The 16,473-nt window shown below is 41.2% G+C and overlaps 2 protein-coding genes across 16 annotated transcripts in view; one reads left to right on the plus strand and one right to left on the minus strand.

Annotated features, from left to right (window-relative positions):
- Ankrd13a (ankyrin repeat domain 13A) overlaps window positions 1–5,264 on the minus strand; it is a 35,747-nt gene extending 30,483 nt beyond the window's left edge. For all 4 annotated transcript variants that reach the window (XM_087198511.1, XM_004843589.4, XM_021257292.2 and 1 more), the window contains exon 1: window positions 4,863–5,264. In XM_087198511.1, the coding sequence (XP_087054637.1) occupies window positions 4,863–4,958 (96 nt within the window). In that variant the 5' untranslated portion in view covers window positions 4,959–5,264. The remainder of the gene's footprint in view (window positions 1–4,862) is intronic.
- A 3,180-nt stretch (window positions 5,265–8,444) lies between these two features.
- Window positions 8,445–16,473, plus strand: part of Git2 (GIT ArfGAP 2) — a 61,525-nt gene continuing 53,496 nt past the window's right edge. For all 12 annotated transcript variants that reach the window (XM_004843591.3, XM_004843595.3, XM_087198351.1 and 9 more), the window contains exons 1-3: window positions 8,445–8,628; window positions 13,479–13,612; window positions 16,340–16,452. In XM_004843591.3, coding sequence (XP_004843648.1) covers window positions 8,577–8,628; window positions 13,479–13,612; window positions 16,340–16,452 — 299 coding nt within the window. In that variant the 5' untranslated portion in view covers window positions 8,445–8,576. The remainder of the gene's footprint in view (window positions 8,629–13,478; window positions 13,613–16,339; window positions 16,453–16,473) is intronic.

The following is a 16,473-nucleotide window of genomic DNA, read 5'->3' on the forward strand; positions in this document are numbered from 1 at the left end:
AATGACCACATAATCTAGCAATTCCTCTCCATGCCACATACATAAGAGAAATGAAAACGTATACCTTCTAAAAACTTATCAACAAATAAGCATAGCAGCATTATTCATAAAAACCAAAAGGTAAAAAAACCTCAAATGTCCACCAAATAATAAATAGGTACACAAAATATAATATATCCATACAATGGAATATTAAACAGTCACAAAAAGGAATGAAGAACTAATACACATAATAACACGAGACTAAGTGAAAGAAGTCAGAAACAAAGGCCACATATTGCATGATTCTATTCATGTGAAATATCCAGAGTGGGTAAATCTACAAAGAAAGTGTATTAGTGGTTGCCTGAGGCTGAAGGAGCTGGGGAAAATGGGAACTGACTATCAGGGATATGGGATTTCTTTCTGGGGTGTTGAAAATGTTCCAGAATTTGACAGTAGTTATGGTTACATAATTCAGTGAATATACTAAATATCAATGAACAGTATATTTTACATGGGTAGATTATATTATAAAGATATTGGAAAATAAAGATATTGGAAAAAACAATGTATGTTTATGCAATACATAAACTCTTATTCATATACTGTTCTACCCTCTGACAAATTGCTTAATTTCTCTTGAACTTCAGTTTGTTTGCTTATAAAGTGGGAACAATTAAAAACACCTTACTTTGTGCCAGGGATTTAGCTCCTCCTTCTTAGTCTTCCTTCTCTTGCCTAGATGATGTGCTTTAAGGAGGGCATGTGTGTCTAGAGTAGTGGTGACAAACCTACAGCATGCGTCCCACAGCACTAAAAGGTTCACCATCAAGGGTCTAGTTAGGGCTCATCTGCCACCTCTACCCACTTGGTCTGAGTTTTCTCTGAGCTGTCTAAGATGCATGGACCCATCTTTGCATGTGTCCCTTAACTGTTCATTCATTTCCCCAGCATCATTAAGAAGGCCAAAGGATTTTAACACATCTCTCTAACAAAATGACATAAGCAGAACACAAATAGTTTCAACTTCAACACCTTCAGGACCCCACTGAACATTAAAAAGCTGATGGGTTAAGAGGCACTTTATTAAGTGCTTCTCCTGGGTTAAGTGTTACAGCCTGAAACAATCTCATAGTTGGCAGAGTTACACCAATGCTGGCTATGAGTAAGAATCTGAGGTTGGGGCTGAAACATGGCTCATCCTCTTTGGGTAAATTCAATTCTTCTTGTGCCATAGCAGTTCCTGGAGCAAAATTAAATTCTTACAGCCATCAGTATGCCTGCTTCAAGTCTCACGTGTGTGATGAAAGGAATGAAGTAGACAGCAGAAACTCACTGGCAAACAAAACATTATGGAGAACATCTAGTTTTATTGCTGAAGTTACAGCAATTTTTCTTAATTATGCAGCCAATATACATTCCTTATAGAAAAACTGGAATCTACATAAAAGAAGCTAAATTCCCAGGTTTATAAATCATGATCATAATAAAAGCAGGAGCTACTGATAAATGGTATTGCTCCATTTACTATGCCACTGTACTTTCAGATCCATTATTTTCCTATACTTTTTTTTTGGTACCGGGGATTGAACTTGGGACCTTTCGCTTGCCAGGCAGGCGGTGGAACCACTGAGCTAAATCCCCAGTCCATCTTCCTATACTCTTCATAATCCTAAAATGGAGACATTTTTAGCAAAATAAGAGCAGAGAGGTTAAGAATATAGTATTTGAGGCCAGGCATGGTGGCATATGTCTGTAATCCCAGCACTTGGGTGGTTGAGGAATGATTGCCAGTGGGTATCCTGGGCTACATAGTGAGTTCAAGGCCAGCCTGAACTCATAAAGACCCTGTTTCAAAAAAACAAAACAAGCGCTGGGGATTTAGCTCAGTGGCACCTCGCCTGCCTGACAAGTGCAAGGTCCTCTGTTCAATCCCCAGTACCGAAAAGAAACAAAACAAAACAAAACAAAACACAACAAAAAACAATACTAAAGAAGAATAATAGAGGATTTGGATGGAATCTGACTTTTTGTGTTCAAGTCACAGCTCACACACTAATTTAGCATGCAACTGAGCTTCTCTTTACCTTGATTTTCTCATCTATAAGATAGAATTCCAGTAGCAACCTCCCCAGGAAAGAGATGTGAACATTAAATCTAAAACTGCAACGTAAAACACATTAGCACTGTCCCTCATAAGAGTAAGTGTCTAGTGTTACTCTTCCCAATTTCACAGGTGATGAAACAATTAGGCAAGGGTAGATGTATGCCCAACCTCACAACTTAATCAGCGTTAGTGCTGGCCATTAAACCTCAATGCCTCCAGGCTGCAGACGTATTCAACAGAGGATCTAGTGCACATGAAGGCAAGAAAACATTTCCTGCTATATATTTTAATGTAGTTTAATATTTTTATGATGTCAATTATCACCTTCATGACCCTGAAAGAGTTACATAATTGGGAGGGCTCAGCAAAAAATAAAAATATACAGGGCTAAAAAAAAATAAAATATATACAGTGCTCCATATTCAAAAATAGTTAAGAATTTCAATATGATGATAGAAGAACATCAACTAAACACAGGGTCCTGTATAACTGCCAGATCTGGGCCTCTTCAATGGCCAACTTTCAAGATTACATGGTTATGACAGTCAAGCTTCCCCAGATGTTTTTATGAGAAGAGGTCACCTGTCTCCTCCCCAGAGGTAAATGGTATACAGTACTATGAAATGATCCACAGTAGTAACTGATTAAGTCAAAACCAAACAATTAGCAAGTATAGTTCCTCAAGCCTCAAACTCTTTGACAGTCAAGGGCATTAAGGATCTAAAATATATTCCAGAAAAGTCTGCTACAAGATTTTAACACCCAAATTCTAATCACAAATGTCCTTAAATTCTTCCAGGTAAAAAGCACCAAGAACTTTCAATGGATACCTTTATCACAGTTTGCAGGAAAAAGAAAGAACTATGTCACACTTTGAATTATATGTATATTCTTTTTTTTTTTAGTACTGGGGATCAAACTCGGGTCCTTGCACTTGTGCAGCAGGAAGCGAAACCACTGAGCTAAATCCCCGGCCCAACACTTTGAATTATAAACCAAGACTCTGTTTGTACTTTTCTTATCAAACATTTAAACTCTTTACCTCCAACGAATAGAAAGCCCACTGTTTTCATAAAGCTGGATAGAAAGAATACGATTTAATGATGAAACTTTATATCAAAGAGGATTTAAATTCTGTGATTTTCTTTGTATTTTCTCTCAACATTTCACAAACTAGTCAGCCACATCTCTGAGAAATAGAGATGCAAATAGCAGACAAGAGCCCTACAAAACAGAACTGGTCATTTAAAAAATGTCCTATGTGAGACCTACCAATAGAGCTAAGAGTAAAATGGTAGAGAATCCCTAAGCCATGTCTAGTAATAGAGGATTAAGTCATCAGGTATAATGAGATACTTAATGGTGAATCATTTTGTCTGGGTCATGTCTCATATTTCCTTAACTTTTAAATAATTACACACCAGCTAATTAAGAACAATGACACTAAAAAACTGTTCTGTCTGAAGTTCCTTTTGAAATGTAAAAAAAAGGTTTTTGACTTCCAGTATATCCTCAACCAACTTAAATAAGGCAGGTTGCAAGCACTTAGCAGTAAGTGTTCAAACTCTGTGATGCTGACCGTCCTTAATTTTTGTCAACTAAAAAGAGAGCCAATGCTGACATTTCTTGAGAAATCTCTGACATTTCTTGACAATTACAGAGTCAATTTTGAGCTATTTAAAAAGTCTTTAACACACTGAATAAAATGAAGCCAACCATACAATTAAATCAGATTTGAAGAATAATTACAAATCCTTATCCTCTTTGCTAAATCTGTTAGTTTGTAACTTGAGGGCATCAATACTTCCTAGAATTACTGGGATGCCTTTAAAGCATGGTTTTTTAACCAAGACACTAGGGCATTTGGAGCCAAATAATTCTTTGTTGTGGGTGGCTGCTTCATCTATCATAGAATGTCAAGCTGCATCCCTGGCCTCCACCCACTAGATGCCAGGAACACCCACTCCCCACTTAAAACAACCAAAAATGTCTCCATACATTGCCAAAGGGGGGGGGCACCTCCAATTGAGAACCACTGTTTAAAGAGATGGTAATAAATAAGACAATGAATCAAAGCACTTTAGAACAGGAAGAGGTTTTTAAGGAGCCTGTGCATCAGCAATCTTTAAACTTTACCATGTATCATCAGCCTCCGTGGGGAGCTTGTTAAATGCGGATTCCTAGGCCTCAACTCAGATCTGTTAATACAATCAAATATTGTGCTGGGTTTACCCGAATCACTACCAACATCCTCATTCCATGGATAGGTTAATGGGGCCCAAGAACCAAAATGTCTTGCCCAAGGTCACAGGGAAGTTAGAACACAGATTCTAAAACCGACCAAGTACTTCACAACAACGGTGGGTGGAGTAGAGGGGTGTGTGTGGGCCTTTCGTCTTTGAGGTAATGGAGCTTAATAATGGTTAAGACTGTGCATTAATAGCTGGCCTACCTTAAAATTCCCATCGTGGTATTAACTAGCCAGGCCGCCTCCCACAAAGGCAAGTGACCATCTGAGAGCCTCAGTTTCCTTCTCTGCCAAATGGAAAAATAGTACTGGCCTCCTTGTGCTACTGGAAAGGTTAACGGGACGATATACAAAAAGCCCTCGGAACAGGGCCCGACATACAAACAGCATTCGATACACGTTCTATTAATATTACTGTCCCACGACTGCACAGTCAAAGGGTTAACTGGGGCCCCGGAGCAGATCCTTGGAAATGGGCTCAGGGACTTGGAAGGGCTTCTGCCACTCCCTCTGCCCTCACCTCACCTGGCCTCGCAGCACCTTCTCCAGCTGCCGGTAGTCGTTATTCCAGACTAGCAGGTGGAGGGGAAAGTGGCTGCTGGCGTCGCGGGCCAAGGACATGGCGAAGAGGTAGCGGCCGGCCCTGGCCACCCGTCTCCCAGAAGCCTCAGCCCCAGCAGGGTCTCCGAGGCCGGCGGGAGGAAAAGACGAAGGAAGCGGGCGGACCACCAAGCGGCGTGGTTCGCGGCCGGGCAGCTGAGGGGGCCGCGTGTGGGCACGCGCGAGGTGTAGGGTCGCTGGCCTGGTCGGGGACCGGGTCGGCCGCGCCCACCCAGCGCCCCGACGCGCTCGCTCTCACACTAGCAGCCCAGCTGACAGCTCCCCAACCGACTTCGGTGGGCCCAATTGCCCCAAACAGGGAAGTGCGGGGAGCGAACCACCACAGGCTACCGGAGGGGAGGATGAAGCCAAGCAGTGGGCCGAAATCCTCCCAGTTCCATCCGCATCCAGCATCACAACGGGAAACATAGAGAAGCCTAGGAACTAGAGCCATAGGTCTATTATTTGGCCCTAGACCTCAACATGAAAAGCTCGATCTACTCATCACCAGCCTCACTCCCTCTGCTCCATCTACCTCAGATGGTTCGGCCCACAACCGAGCCTCTACCATTGGCACCGCAGTAGGGGTGGAGGGTGACAACAAGGGTCCGGACCAAACCATTCTGGACACTGACTCCCTTGGAGCCTTTTTGGACCAGGGCAGGTCCTGCCACGATTGGTTAGAAGCCATTTTGGAAATGGGCAGAGCCAATAATATTTGAAGGGGAACTTCAAACTAGAGAAGTGGCTTTGGATATTTGCATAATAAGACACATAGTTCCTTTTTTTGGAGACAAGCTCTTACTATGTAGCTCAGGCTGGCCTTGAACTCACCATGTAGCCAGGCTGGTGAGTTCTATCTATCTCTTGAACTCACGGCGATCCTGCCTTTGCCTCCCGAGTGCTGGAATTATAGGCGTGCAGCACCACCTTGGGCTCCATATAGTCCTATGTCAGGACTTCTCAACCTTGGGAACATCGGGAACTGGATAATTCTTTGTGTGGAGGATATCTGATGCTTTGTAGATGCTGAGCAGCATCCCTATCCCTGGCCTCAATAACCACTCCATACCAGTACCATTCCCAGTCTCCAGACCGTGCCAGATGCCCCCTGAGAGAGAAATTGTTTCCATCTGAAAACTACTTTTCTATCTGAATTAATAACTGGGTTAAGATTCAGAGCTACCTACAGTGGTGGTTTATTCAATTTGTGTATCATCTTTAAGCTAGCCATTTGGATTTGTAGTTATGCCTCAAAGGACTAATACACTTGGATTTGAGCAGTCTACAAAAGCAAAGCTCTGGGCCGAGGATTTAGCTCAGTGGTGCCTCACCTGCCTTCACAAGCAGAAGGTCCTGAGTTTGTCCCCGGTGCTGCAAAAATTAGAGAAAGAAAGACAGAGAGAAAGACAGAAAGAAAGGAAGAAAGAAAGGAAGAAAGAAAGAAAGAAAGAAAGAAAGAAAGAAAGAAAGCAAGCAAGCTCATCCTTTGGGTTTGAACCTCAGGCATTATGAATGCTTCCTTGACCACTTCTCTTCAGTAGTCTGCAGCTCGACAAAGTTATTCAATGCATCCTGAAAACATTGTCTTCCCTTCTCTGCTCATGCATATTCAGCTTTTCAGATGCCTTGCAACAGCTGTTCAAGAATCCTAGTCTAATCCATTCTTCACACGTGTGGAAGTGGAGCCCAGAAGATTTGTGAGTTGTACCAAAACAGAATGCAGAAACACCAGGATGGCACACAGAGGCTATAGCTGTGGAATGTGTGGAAATTATGTGTTTATTCCCACATTGCACATTTATCACACTGGACAGATGGACCCACCAGTGCTTCTGAGGCATTTTCTGGGACTTCTCATTCTTTTTTCCTTGCCTATCTCATTATTTGAAAACTCCACCATGTCAGCGACCATATCTCTTTTGTTCACTAAAAAACCAAGATGGTACCTGGCCTACAGTCAATATCCATTATCTGGTAGTTGGAGATGATAGTTGTATTTACATGTAATACATACAATAAATAGTCATTAATATTTGGCTCACATCTTTCTCTCCTTCATGCTGGTTAAGCTCATCTCATTGTTTATTTCACACCATCCTATAAACTACTCTAGCTTAGCTATTCTTATTCTCAAATTCCAAATATATGAAGAAAATCAGTATTTAGAAAATAATAGTAATGTCAAGAATAGTAGGAACTACTGTTTATTGAAGACTTTCCATGGAATAGTCCTACTGATACAGGTGAAATAACTCCGAACCTGCTAGATGTCAGATACACCAAGTTCGTTTTCCCTCAAATCAAAAAATGAATTCTAATGAACAACGGAGGTTAAGAGTAGGAAATTTTTATTGAGAGAGCTCTTGAGAGACAGGAGGGGATTCAAAAGTGGGTTGCTGTGGACCTCACTTCACAGAGGAAGTTTTATAGAGAAAAACACTGTAGGTCAAAACTATGGTCAACCAATAAGATAACAAGTATAGTTGCTTAGGTAATATTGATTCAATGAGGAAGCAGGTCACATAGCAAGGGTACATGCAAAGAACAAGAAGCTTTTTAAGGGAGATGAATCAGGAGGTCCTGGTCACCCACCTGAGTGACTGATGACTATCCAGACTTTATTGGACCAGGTGATACCAATTATAGTATATTGCTTATCCCTTGGGGAAGCATGTAGGTCTGGTCATTTCATCTTTATCTTGAGGCCTGGCTTTCAGCAGATGTGCCTCCAGCCACAATTGTAATGTGTTTTCATCCTCTACACTAACTCCCTTGAGGGCCTAGCCCTGTCTGACTACCTATAATATTTCTACCTAACTTAGCTGTCTATAATACTACCACATCTTCCCATAATTTATCTCCTTAGCCAGGTAGTAAATATTTAGTTTTTCTGGCTATATACAAATTTGTTGCATATTTTTGTTCCTCTTTTTTTTCTTTCCCTTTCCCTCGTCTTCCCCTTTTTTCTTATTTTTTAAAAAAGAAATAATTGTTAAGTAAAAGGCCATACAAAAACAAACCGGACTATTAGTAGACAATACATCATCTCTATTTTGAAGGTAAGGTTGAAAGTGCAGTTTAAAGAAATATTCATCTCCTATAGTCTCATTTTACTTATTTTATTATAGATCTACCCTCAGTATACTATAAATTCCATAAGAACCAGAAAGGTCTTTTTTCTTAACTGCAGTTTCTTCAGAACCTGAAACAGTGTGGAAAACAGATGCTCAATAACTATTTGTTGGATAGAGTATTTAATCATTGTTCGCCTCAGGGAGGTGGTAGGTGCAAGATTTTGCTGCTTCCTGTGATATTAATCAGTGCTAGTATGAGGCAGATCTCTTCCAGAAAAGGAGACCTAAAAATAAGAGGATTTAGACATAAGACACGATCCTGTAGCCGGCATCTGCCCTCACTAAAGATGGCGGCAGAGAAACGTGCCCTTTCCGGTCACATGATCTGCCAGTCGCAGAAAGACATCTCCTCGCGCGTGCGTGCTGCGCAGCTGCTGCGAGGCGCCGAGGGGAGGTGCTCTGCTGCCAGCTCTGCCGCTGGGACCCGTTAGAGCGGAAGCGCCACCGCCGCCGCCTTCGCTTTCCCGGGGCTACTGGTTCCCGGCAGGTGAAGGCGGGAGCCATGTCGAAGCGACTTCGGAGCAGCGATGTGTGTGCTGACTGTAGCGGGCCGGGTGAGTCGCACCGGCCGGGCCCTCGCCCCTCTGCTCCTTGCCAGGACCCCTGCCCCGGGGCCGCCCCCTCGAGACCGACAGGTTCTCGCGACCGAGCCGCGCACCCCGAGACACGGCTCAAGCAAGGGGGCCCTGAGACTGCAGAGGCGAGACCCTTCCCGGGCCTGGCAGCCAGGAGGGGAGGGGGCCGCCTCCCTCTCATCCATTTCGTTCCCTCTTCACTCGGTCCCAGGCCAGTCAGGGAGGTGGTGGGGGGCCCGAGCCGCTCCCCAGACAGGAAGGGGCTTGGGCAACCCACAGGAAGGCCAATTACAGAAGTAAAATGCGAGAGCCCTCCTGGCTGCGGCTGCCAGAGGCTGCAGGTGTCACCCTTCATCGGACCCCTGTCCCTGCAAGGGGACCTTTCCTGGGTGGGCTACACTCCCGGCTTTCCTCCTGGAGACTTGCCAGAGGGTGCTGGTGGATGACTTTCCCACTCCTGACATCCTGGCAGCTACTCCGTGGGGGCGGGAATCTCCGTGTTGGGGTCTTGCAAACACAACCAGCACTTAAGAATCAGTACGTGTCTTAAATTTGGGGATCCAGAGGGCCTAGGTTCACACTAGTTTTTGCCTCAATGACCTTGGGCTGGTGACTTGACTTGGTCCAGCTTTGATTTCCTCATTTTTTTTTTAAATAAGGATAATCAAGAGTGCTACCATTTTCGGTGATTAGGAAAATAAAATGGATATTGCTAGGATAATCTCTTTTAAGTTTTTTTTTCTTTTTTTAAATTATATTATTCAGTTCAGAACCCTGGCATTCCCTTAAAGCTAGAGTTGAATTTCTAAATTACAGTTTTAGCAAACAAATACACATAAAGTTAGTGGCAGTGTAAGCATACAGGGGCATTGAAAGGTCAAAACCATTCTTATTGTGCGTAATGTTCAGACTTAAAGATTAGATCTATTTTAGCAACTGGAGTTGAATTGACAGGTCTCAGGATAGATTATTATATGCTGTTTTCTATCCTTGGACTTAACAGCTTTAAGTTTAAACTAATTCAAATGTCAGATGGTTTTCTTGGGACAACAGTGTCCAATAAATGATCTTATGTGAATCATTGAACACCAGTGGCTTTGCAACTGTTCGGATCTTCATCTTGTCATTTGGAAACAGAGACTGATTTTAAATAGTACTGTGATAACTCTTTATGTGGTTATTTCATGGCTAGGGTAGTACAAGTGGTGTTATCAGTTTCCTTTGACAATAGAGAGGGGAATAGAAGAGTTTAAAAAGAAGTGTTTTAGGGCCAGGGATTTTGCTCAGTGACACCGCGCCTGCCTTGAAAGCACAAGGTCCTGAGTTTGATCCCTGGTACCAAAAACAAAACAAAACCAAAAAAAGAAGTGTTTTATAAACCAGTGTTACACAGACTGTTGTTTTCTCTGAAAATGTTACTTGCTCCACTTCTTTCTTTTCTTGCCTATTTTCAGTTGAACTTGGCTGTGATGTGTTTGATTCACATGCGTCTCACTTCATACTCCCTCTTAGGATACATATACTTTACTTGTTGGATTATATGGGGGAAAGGCAGATTGCTTCTCTATTGCCATCCTAAATATTATCTTGCACTTTTGCAGTGTTTTGTGCATTTCAGAATTTTTTTTCTTCCAGGGTATCATTTTAGAGTTGTCTTGAATGCCTCATCTACAGAGACTTGAGTCATTTCCTTCCTGTTTTGAATATAATGAGGCTACCTTAACATGTTCTGTGAATTTGAGCAGCTAGGAATTTGTGCAGCCTTTTCTACAAAGCCTGCAGAGTCCTCATAAAAGAGTTACTGTCCAGTTAGGGACCCCTTTGAGAGTCTGATGAATGCTAAGACCTTCTCCCCAGAAAATGTGTGTGTACTTTTTCACACAAAATTTGTTAGGTAGACTGGGGAGGGGTAGAGATTTTTGAAGTCCATTTACGGTATCCATAGAAAGCCCTGCCATAAACATCCAGTTAAACTGGAAGGGTTTCACTCAACCTTACTCAAACTCAATCTTGATTTTCTATGTTGTTAATATTCTTTCTGTGGGATTCCAATACATGAAGATTAAGTGATTGAGAAACTCACTAAATGTGTGTTAAACCCTCGCTTGTTTTGTTCCTGTTTAATTTCCTCTAATACTATGAATTCTTTGCATGATATGTTGTTTTTTTGGTACCGGAGATCGAACTCAGGACCTTGCACTTTCGAGGCAGGCAGCGGCACCACTGAGCTAAATCCCCAGCCCCTTTGCATGATATGTTAGAAACCAAAACCAAAGCTGTGTTTCCAAACAGGTTGTTTATCTGTTTATTTTTGGTTGTTAATAGTAGTAAAGGTAGAAAGCAATATTATTCTCTACCTTTATAAGGACCCTTCATCTTTGATATTTCCCATCTTTGCACCTTAGAATGGCATAATAATACTAGCAAAATTATACTTCACTGAATTATTTTACTTCATGGGAAGTATTTAACTTTGATCCTATCTTAAATATTTTAGTTGTTTTTAATGAATCTAGTTCATTTTAAATACATTGTACTTAATCTTAAATTCAGTCATCTGAAAATCTCAGTGAGATACTAATACAATAGAATAGCACTCGTGAAATATTTTAAGTATTGTATTTCCAATAAAAAACTGTTTCAAGTGCTGATGAATTTTAGTAGGCTCTTGGAAATAACTGAATAATATTTAGAAAAGATGAAACAGCTAGCATTATTGAATACTTACTGAATGAGAGGTATTTTACTTACTCTGCATCCTCACTGGCCTCAGAGGTGGTATTGTTCCCATTTGACCCATACTCAATGAAATAACTTGCCTGAGATCCTTGTTCAAGAAGTGGCAGAGTTGGGGTTCAAACATGGACTGCTTGTCTCTAGAGCCAACTTTCACAACCACCACGTTCTCTGGCTCCTAAGATTTGTCTTTGATTGAAATCCTGTAACTTTTCATTATATGGCTTGAAAGGTTTGATAAACTGTTAAAAATGGTAAAGATGGGGCTGGGGATTTAGCTCAGTGGTTCCGCTGCCTGCATTGGAAGCGCCAGGACCCGAGTTCGATCCCCAGTACCAAAAAAAACATGGTGAAGATGAAGTTCATACATTTTAGAGATTTTTGTGGACATTGAAGAATTTAAAAATACAACCCTTAGACGGCCAGGGATTTATTTAGCTCAAGCACAAGGTCCTGAGTTCAATCCCTGGTACCAAAAAAAATACAACCCTTAGACCAGGCAGCTTGAGTGACACCTATTATCACCCCATTGTGAAGCTGATGAAATAGAGAGGATCTATATTTGTTTGGCGTTTCTCAGCTCTCAGTTTACTTACCCAGATCTATCCTGCTTACCAGGTGTGAAATATTCCTTGTTTTAAAGGATGTCTCAGTGGTTCTGCTGCCTGCCTCACAAGCACAAGGACCCCAGTTCAATCCTTGGTACCAGAAAAAAAAAAAGCTGACTAGGGCCGGGGATTTAGCTCAGTGGTGCCGCTGCTTGCCTCGCAAGCACAAGGTTCTGAGTTCGATCTCCGGTACCGCAAAAAAAAAAAAAAAAAAAAAAGATGTCAAAAAAAAAGGATGTCTAATGAAGCTCTGTAGGATTTCAGAAGAAAAAGAGTTCCACACACACCAAAAATATTACTCATTTATGTTTTACATTTTGCCTCTGTGAAGCAGCTTTTTTTTCAGATCATTTGCAAGGTAAAACTCTACTGTAGTTTGTTTAAAACAACTAATGGATATCGTAGAACATTTTTGGGTTTTTTTGTTGTTTTTGGTACCAGGGATCGAACTCGGGTCCTTGTGCTTGCGCAGCAGGCGGCGAAACCACTGAGCTAAATCCCCAGCCCTTGTAGAACATTTTCTAGTTGAGGAAGCCAGATTTCTCTGCCCTCAGAACCATAGCTGCTGAACAATTTTATAATTCTGTCTCTCACAGCTTTCTGTTAATTATTATATTAGTTAGATTTCTGTTGCTGTGACAAAATACCTGAGATAAACAATTTGAAGGAGGAAGAGTTTATCTTGGCCATGTTTTCAGAGGTTTCAGTCCATGGTCAGTCAACTCCAAGGAGAAGCAGAAACATCATGGTGGAAAGGTGTGTTGGAGGAAAGCTCACCTCACGGCAGCAAGGAAGCAGGTAGGGAAGGGCCAGAAAAAAGAGTCTGGATACCATATATAGTCCCCAAAGTCATACCCCCCATGGACCACTCCCTTCAGTGAGGCCTACCTTCCTGTTTCCATCACCTCAAAATATTGTCATCAAGTTATGATCTCATTAGTGGATTAGTGCACTAATGAAGTTAAAGCCCTTATGGTCCAATCCCTTTTCTAGACCCCACCTTTTTAGAGGACAGTTCATGTTTAGAGCATAACACATACAGACATTGATTTGTAGCAGTTAGGACAGCAATCATTTCATTTACTTCAGATACTGCTATGTGAAGAATTCACTATCAAAATTGGGTTATCTTGCTGTTTGTGGAGATGGATTTCAAATGATTCATCTGTTCTCTCCATTTGCTTCTCTTATATGGAACGAAAGAGCATCTGGGGTGGTGGATCCACATTAAGGATACAGAAATACAAAGAAGCAAACTGCTTATTTAGGGTTGTTCAACTCAGTTAACATTGTACTTCTATCACCCAAGGTAGTGTCATCATAGACCATCACCAGCTTGATACATTGATAAACATTAGTATATTGTTTTAGTAAACAACAAAAATGTCTTGTGTTTCTGAAAAACCAAACTCAGTCATCTTTTTCTGTCCTGTGGTAGAGCAACCAACTGATGTCCTTGCCACTGAGATTTCATTCTCTTTCCAGATCCTTCCTGGGCATCAGTAAATAGGGGAACTTTTATATGTGACGAGTGTTGCAGTGTCCATCGGAGTCTAGGGCGTCATATCTCCCAAGTAAGGCATCTTAAACATACTCCATGGCCTCCTACACTTCTTCAGGTAAAGAATAAGAATTCTCACAGTTTGTAATTTATGCTTTACTGCTCATTGTTTTAGCCAGTGAATTTTTCCTAGCATACTTCTTAAAAATGGTTCATAGGGCCGGGGATTTAGCTCAGTGGTTTTGCTGCCTGCTGCGCAAGCGCCAGGACCTGAGTTCAATCCCCAGTACCAAAAAAAAGAAAAATGGTTGATAATTAAATAGAGATGCTATGCCCATCATTTCTATGTATAAGTACATGTATTATCCTGTATTGAATTCATCATTTAAGATTTTTTTCTCGTTGAGCATGGCAGCACATGCCTGTAATCCAAGCACTTGGGAGGCTGGGGCAGGAGGATCACTGTGAATTTGAGGCCAGCCTGGACTACATAGCGAGACCCTGTCTCAAATAACCAAAAAAAAGAAAAATGATTTTTTTCTCTTCTAATGTAAATGTCTCACAATCTCAATCATATTTAAAATTTGTTAATATTGTCTCACTGCTGACTTTCTAGATTGTCACTAGAAATTGCTTTAAATAGTTCATCTTTTCCACATACTATGATGTATGTTTCCAACAATTAATGCCTAAGAAACTTAATTAATGTACTTATTCTTCAGTATCTTGCTAATAATATATATTTTTTTTGGTACTGGGGATTGAACTTGGGATCTTGCGCTTGTGAGGCAGGCAGCGGAACCACTGAGCTAAATCCTTGGCCCCTTTGCTAATATTTTAAGAACATGTTTTTTCTCACTTTAACAGAAGAATGGCTTGGGATTCCTCAGACATTTTTTTTTTTGGTACTGGGAATTGGACTCAGGACCTTGTGCTTTCGAGGCAGGCTCAGTGCTACTGAGCTAAATCCCACCCTCAAACATTTCTGAAACACCTAATTTAAGTTTTGTTAAATCTATTGCTTCTTGGCCTTTTGTCTAAGATCAAGTGAAGTTTTGTTAAAACTGTAGTTAAACTGGCTGGGGATTTAGCTCAGTGGTTTCGCTGCCTGCTGCGCAAGCACAAGGATCTGAGTTCTATCCCTGGTACCAAAAAAACAAAAACAAAAACCAAAAATTGTAGTTAAACTGGATATGGTGGGCCAAGGATTTAGCTCAGTGGTTCCACCACCTGCCTTGCAAGCGCAAGGTTCTGAGTTCGATCCCCGATACCAAAAAAAAAACAACAAAAAACTAAAAAACTGGATATGGTGGTACACACATGTAATTCCATTTTTCTCAGGAGGCCGAGGCAGGAGTATTGCAAGTTCAACCCCAGCCCTGGCAACACAGGGGGACCTTACCTGAAAATAAAAAGGGCTACGAATGTAGCTCAGTGATAGAGTGCTGGAGTACATGCTCGATTCCATAGATTCAGTCCCCAGTACTACAGAACAACAATAAAAACCTTTTGTTATTGATCAGAAATCAGATTAAGTGGATGAGGCGTGGTGGCACATGCCTGTAATCCCAGCACTCATTGAGGCAGGAGGATTGCCAGGAGTTCGAGGCTAGCCCTGGGCTACATAGTTCAAGCCCAGGCTGAACTGCATAGCAAGACCCTGTGTCAAAAAAAAAAAAAGGAAAGAAAGAAAGAAATCAGATTAAGTTACTATGTCTCTGTTCAGTGTTAAGTGGGCTCTTGGTCTTATTTGGGGCCCGATGTCATGTTACTTGTATTTCGATTTGGGGTACACATTCTTCAAGTTCTCTTGGAACTCAGGATTAAGTGTGTGTTTTACCTTCCTTCATTTGTCTTGAATACACACTTCACTAAATCTGTGGCAAATGGATAGCATGTCCCTTAAACTCGTCTGAATGAACCAAGGGACCAAAAACAACTGGGTTTGGATCTCTGATATGAAATATCTCTAAGATTGTAAAAAACGAATGGGGCCATTTTAGGAGTCCTGCTTTGTGTGTGTGTGTGTAGTACTGAATATTGAACCCAGGGCCTTTGCACTGACCTACATCCCTAACCCTTTTTATTTTTTTGAGATGAGGGTCTCACTAGTTGCCCAGGCTGGGCTCAAATTTGCAATCATTCTGCGTTAGCCTTCCAGAGTGCTAGAGTTATAAATGTGAGCCACCATGCCCACCTAGGAGTCCTGATTTAAAAATGAAATCGGGAGATGTGGCTCATTGAAATCATTTGCTTTGAAGTTTCCAATAGCTCATTCTCATGTGAAAGGGGGTAGGTAAAGCCAGACTGTATTACTGAATTAAGTCCAGAGATGAGTAGTTTACAGTGTGAGCAACAATTTCCAAAGTATGGACCATAAGCTGCCAGTGGTACTCAAGACACATGTAAGAAATACTCATATAATTATTTTAATGGTTGTGTTATTTTAACGTGTAGAAGAAAACTATAACTAGTATATCAGAAAATAATTGTTAATGAAAGTTTTTTTAAATGGGTAGATTTAAAGAAAAATGTTAAGCAAATAACATAGTAAGTGAGTAAAATAGTATTTGTTCAGTGTTGGGAAGCACTGTGCTAAGTGTCAAAGTTAGTCTTCCTTCAATATGTAACTATATAACAATCAAACCCACTTAGGGATTTAGCTGTCCTTCCCACCAAAGCTAAATTTTGCATACAGGTTCCTCTTCTCATTCTAAAATCAGAAAACAATGATATGAGTGAAATTCCCAAACATGTTGGTATTTGTGATGGGGCTTTGTTTTCCTAATCCTGTCACTATTTGTAGAAAGAAATTAAAATGTGATTTCGTACTGCTTGGTTTTAGATGGTTGAGACCTTGTATAACAATGGTGCTAATTCTATATGGGAGCATTCTTTGCTGGACCCTGCTTCTATTATGAGTGGAAGAAGAAAAGCTAATCCACAGGATAAAGTACAGTGAGTGGAATGTTTATAAAT

This window comes from Heterocephalus glaber, unplaced genomic scaffold, assembly GCF_053883595.1.
Source record: "Heterocephalus glaber isolate CG9 unplaced genomic scaffold, H.glaber_assembly_v1.0 deba00001687, whole genome shotgun sequence".
Classification (NCBI taxonomy): Eukaryota; Metazoa; Chordata; class Mammalia; order Rodentia; family Bathyergidae; genus Heterocephalus; species Heterocephalus glaber.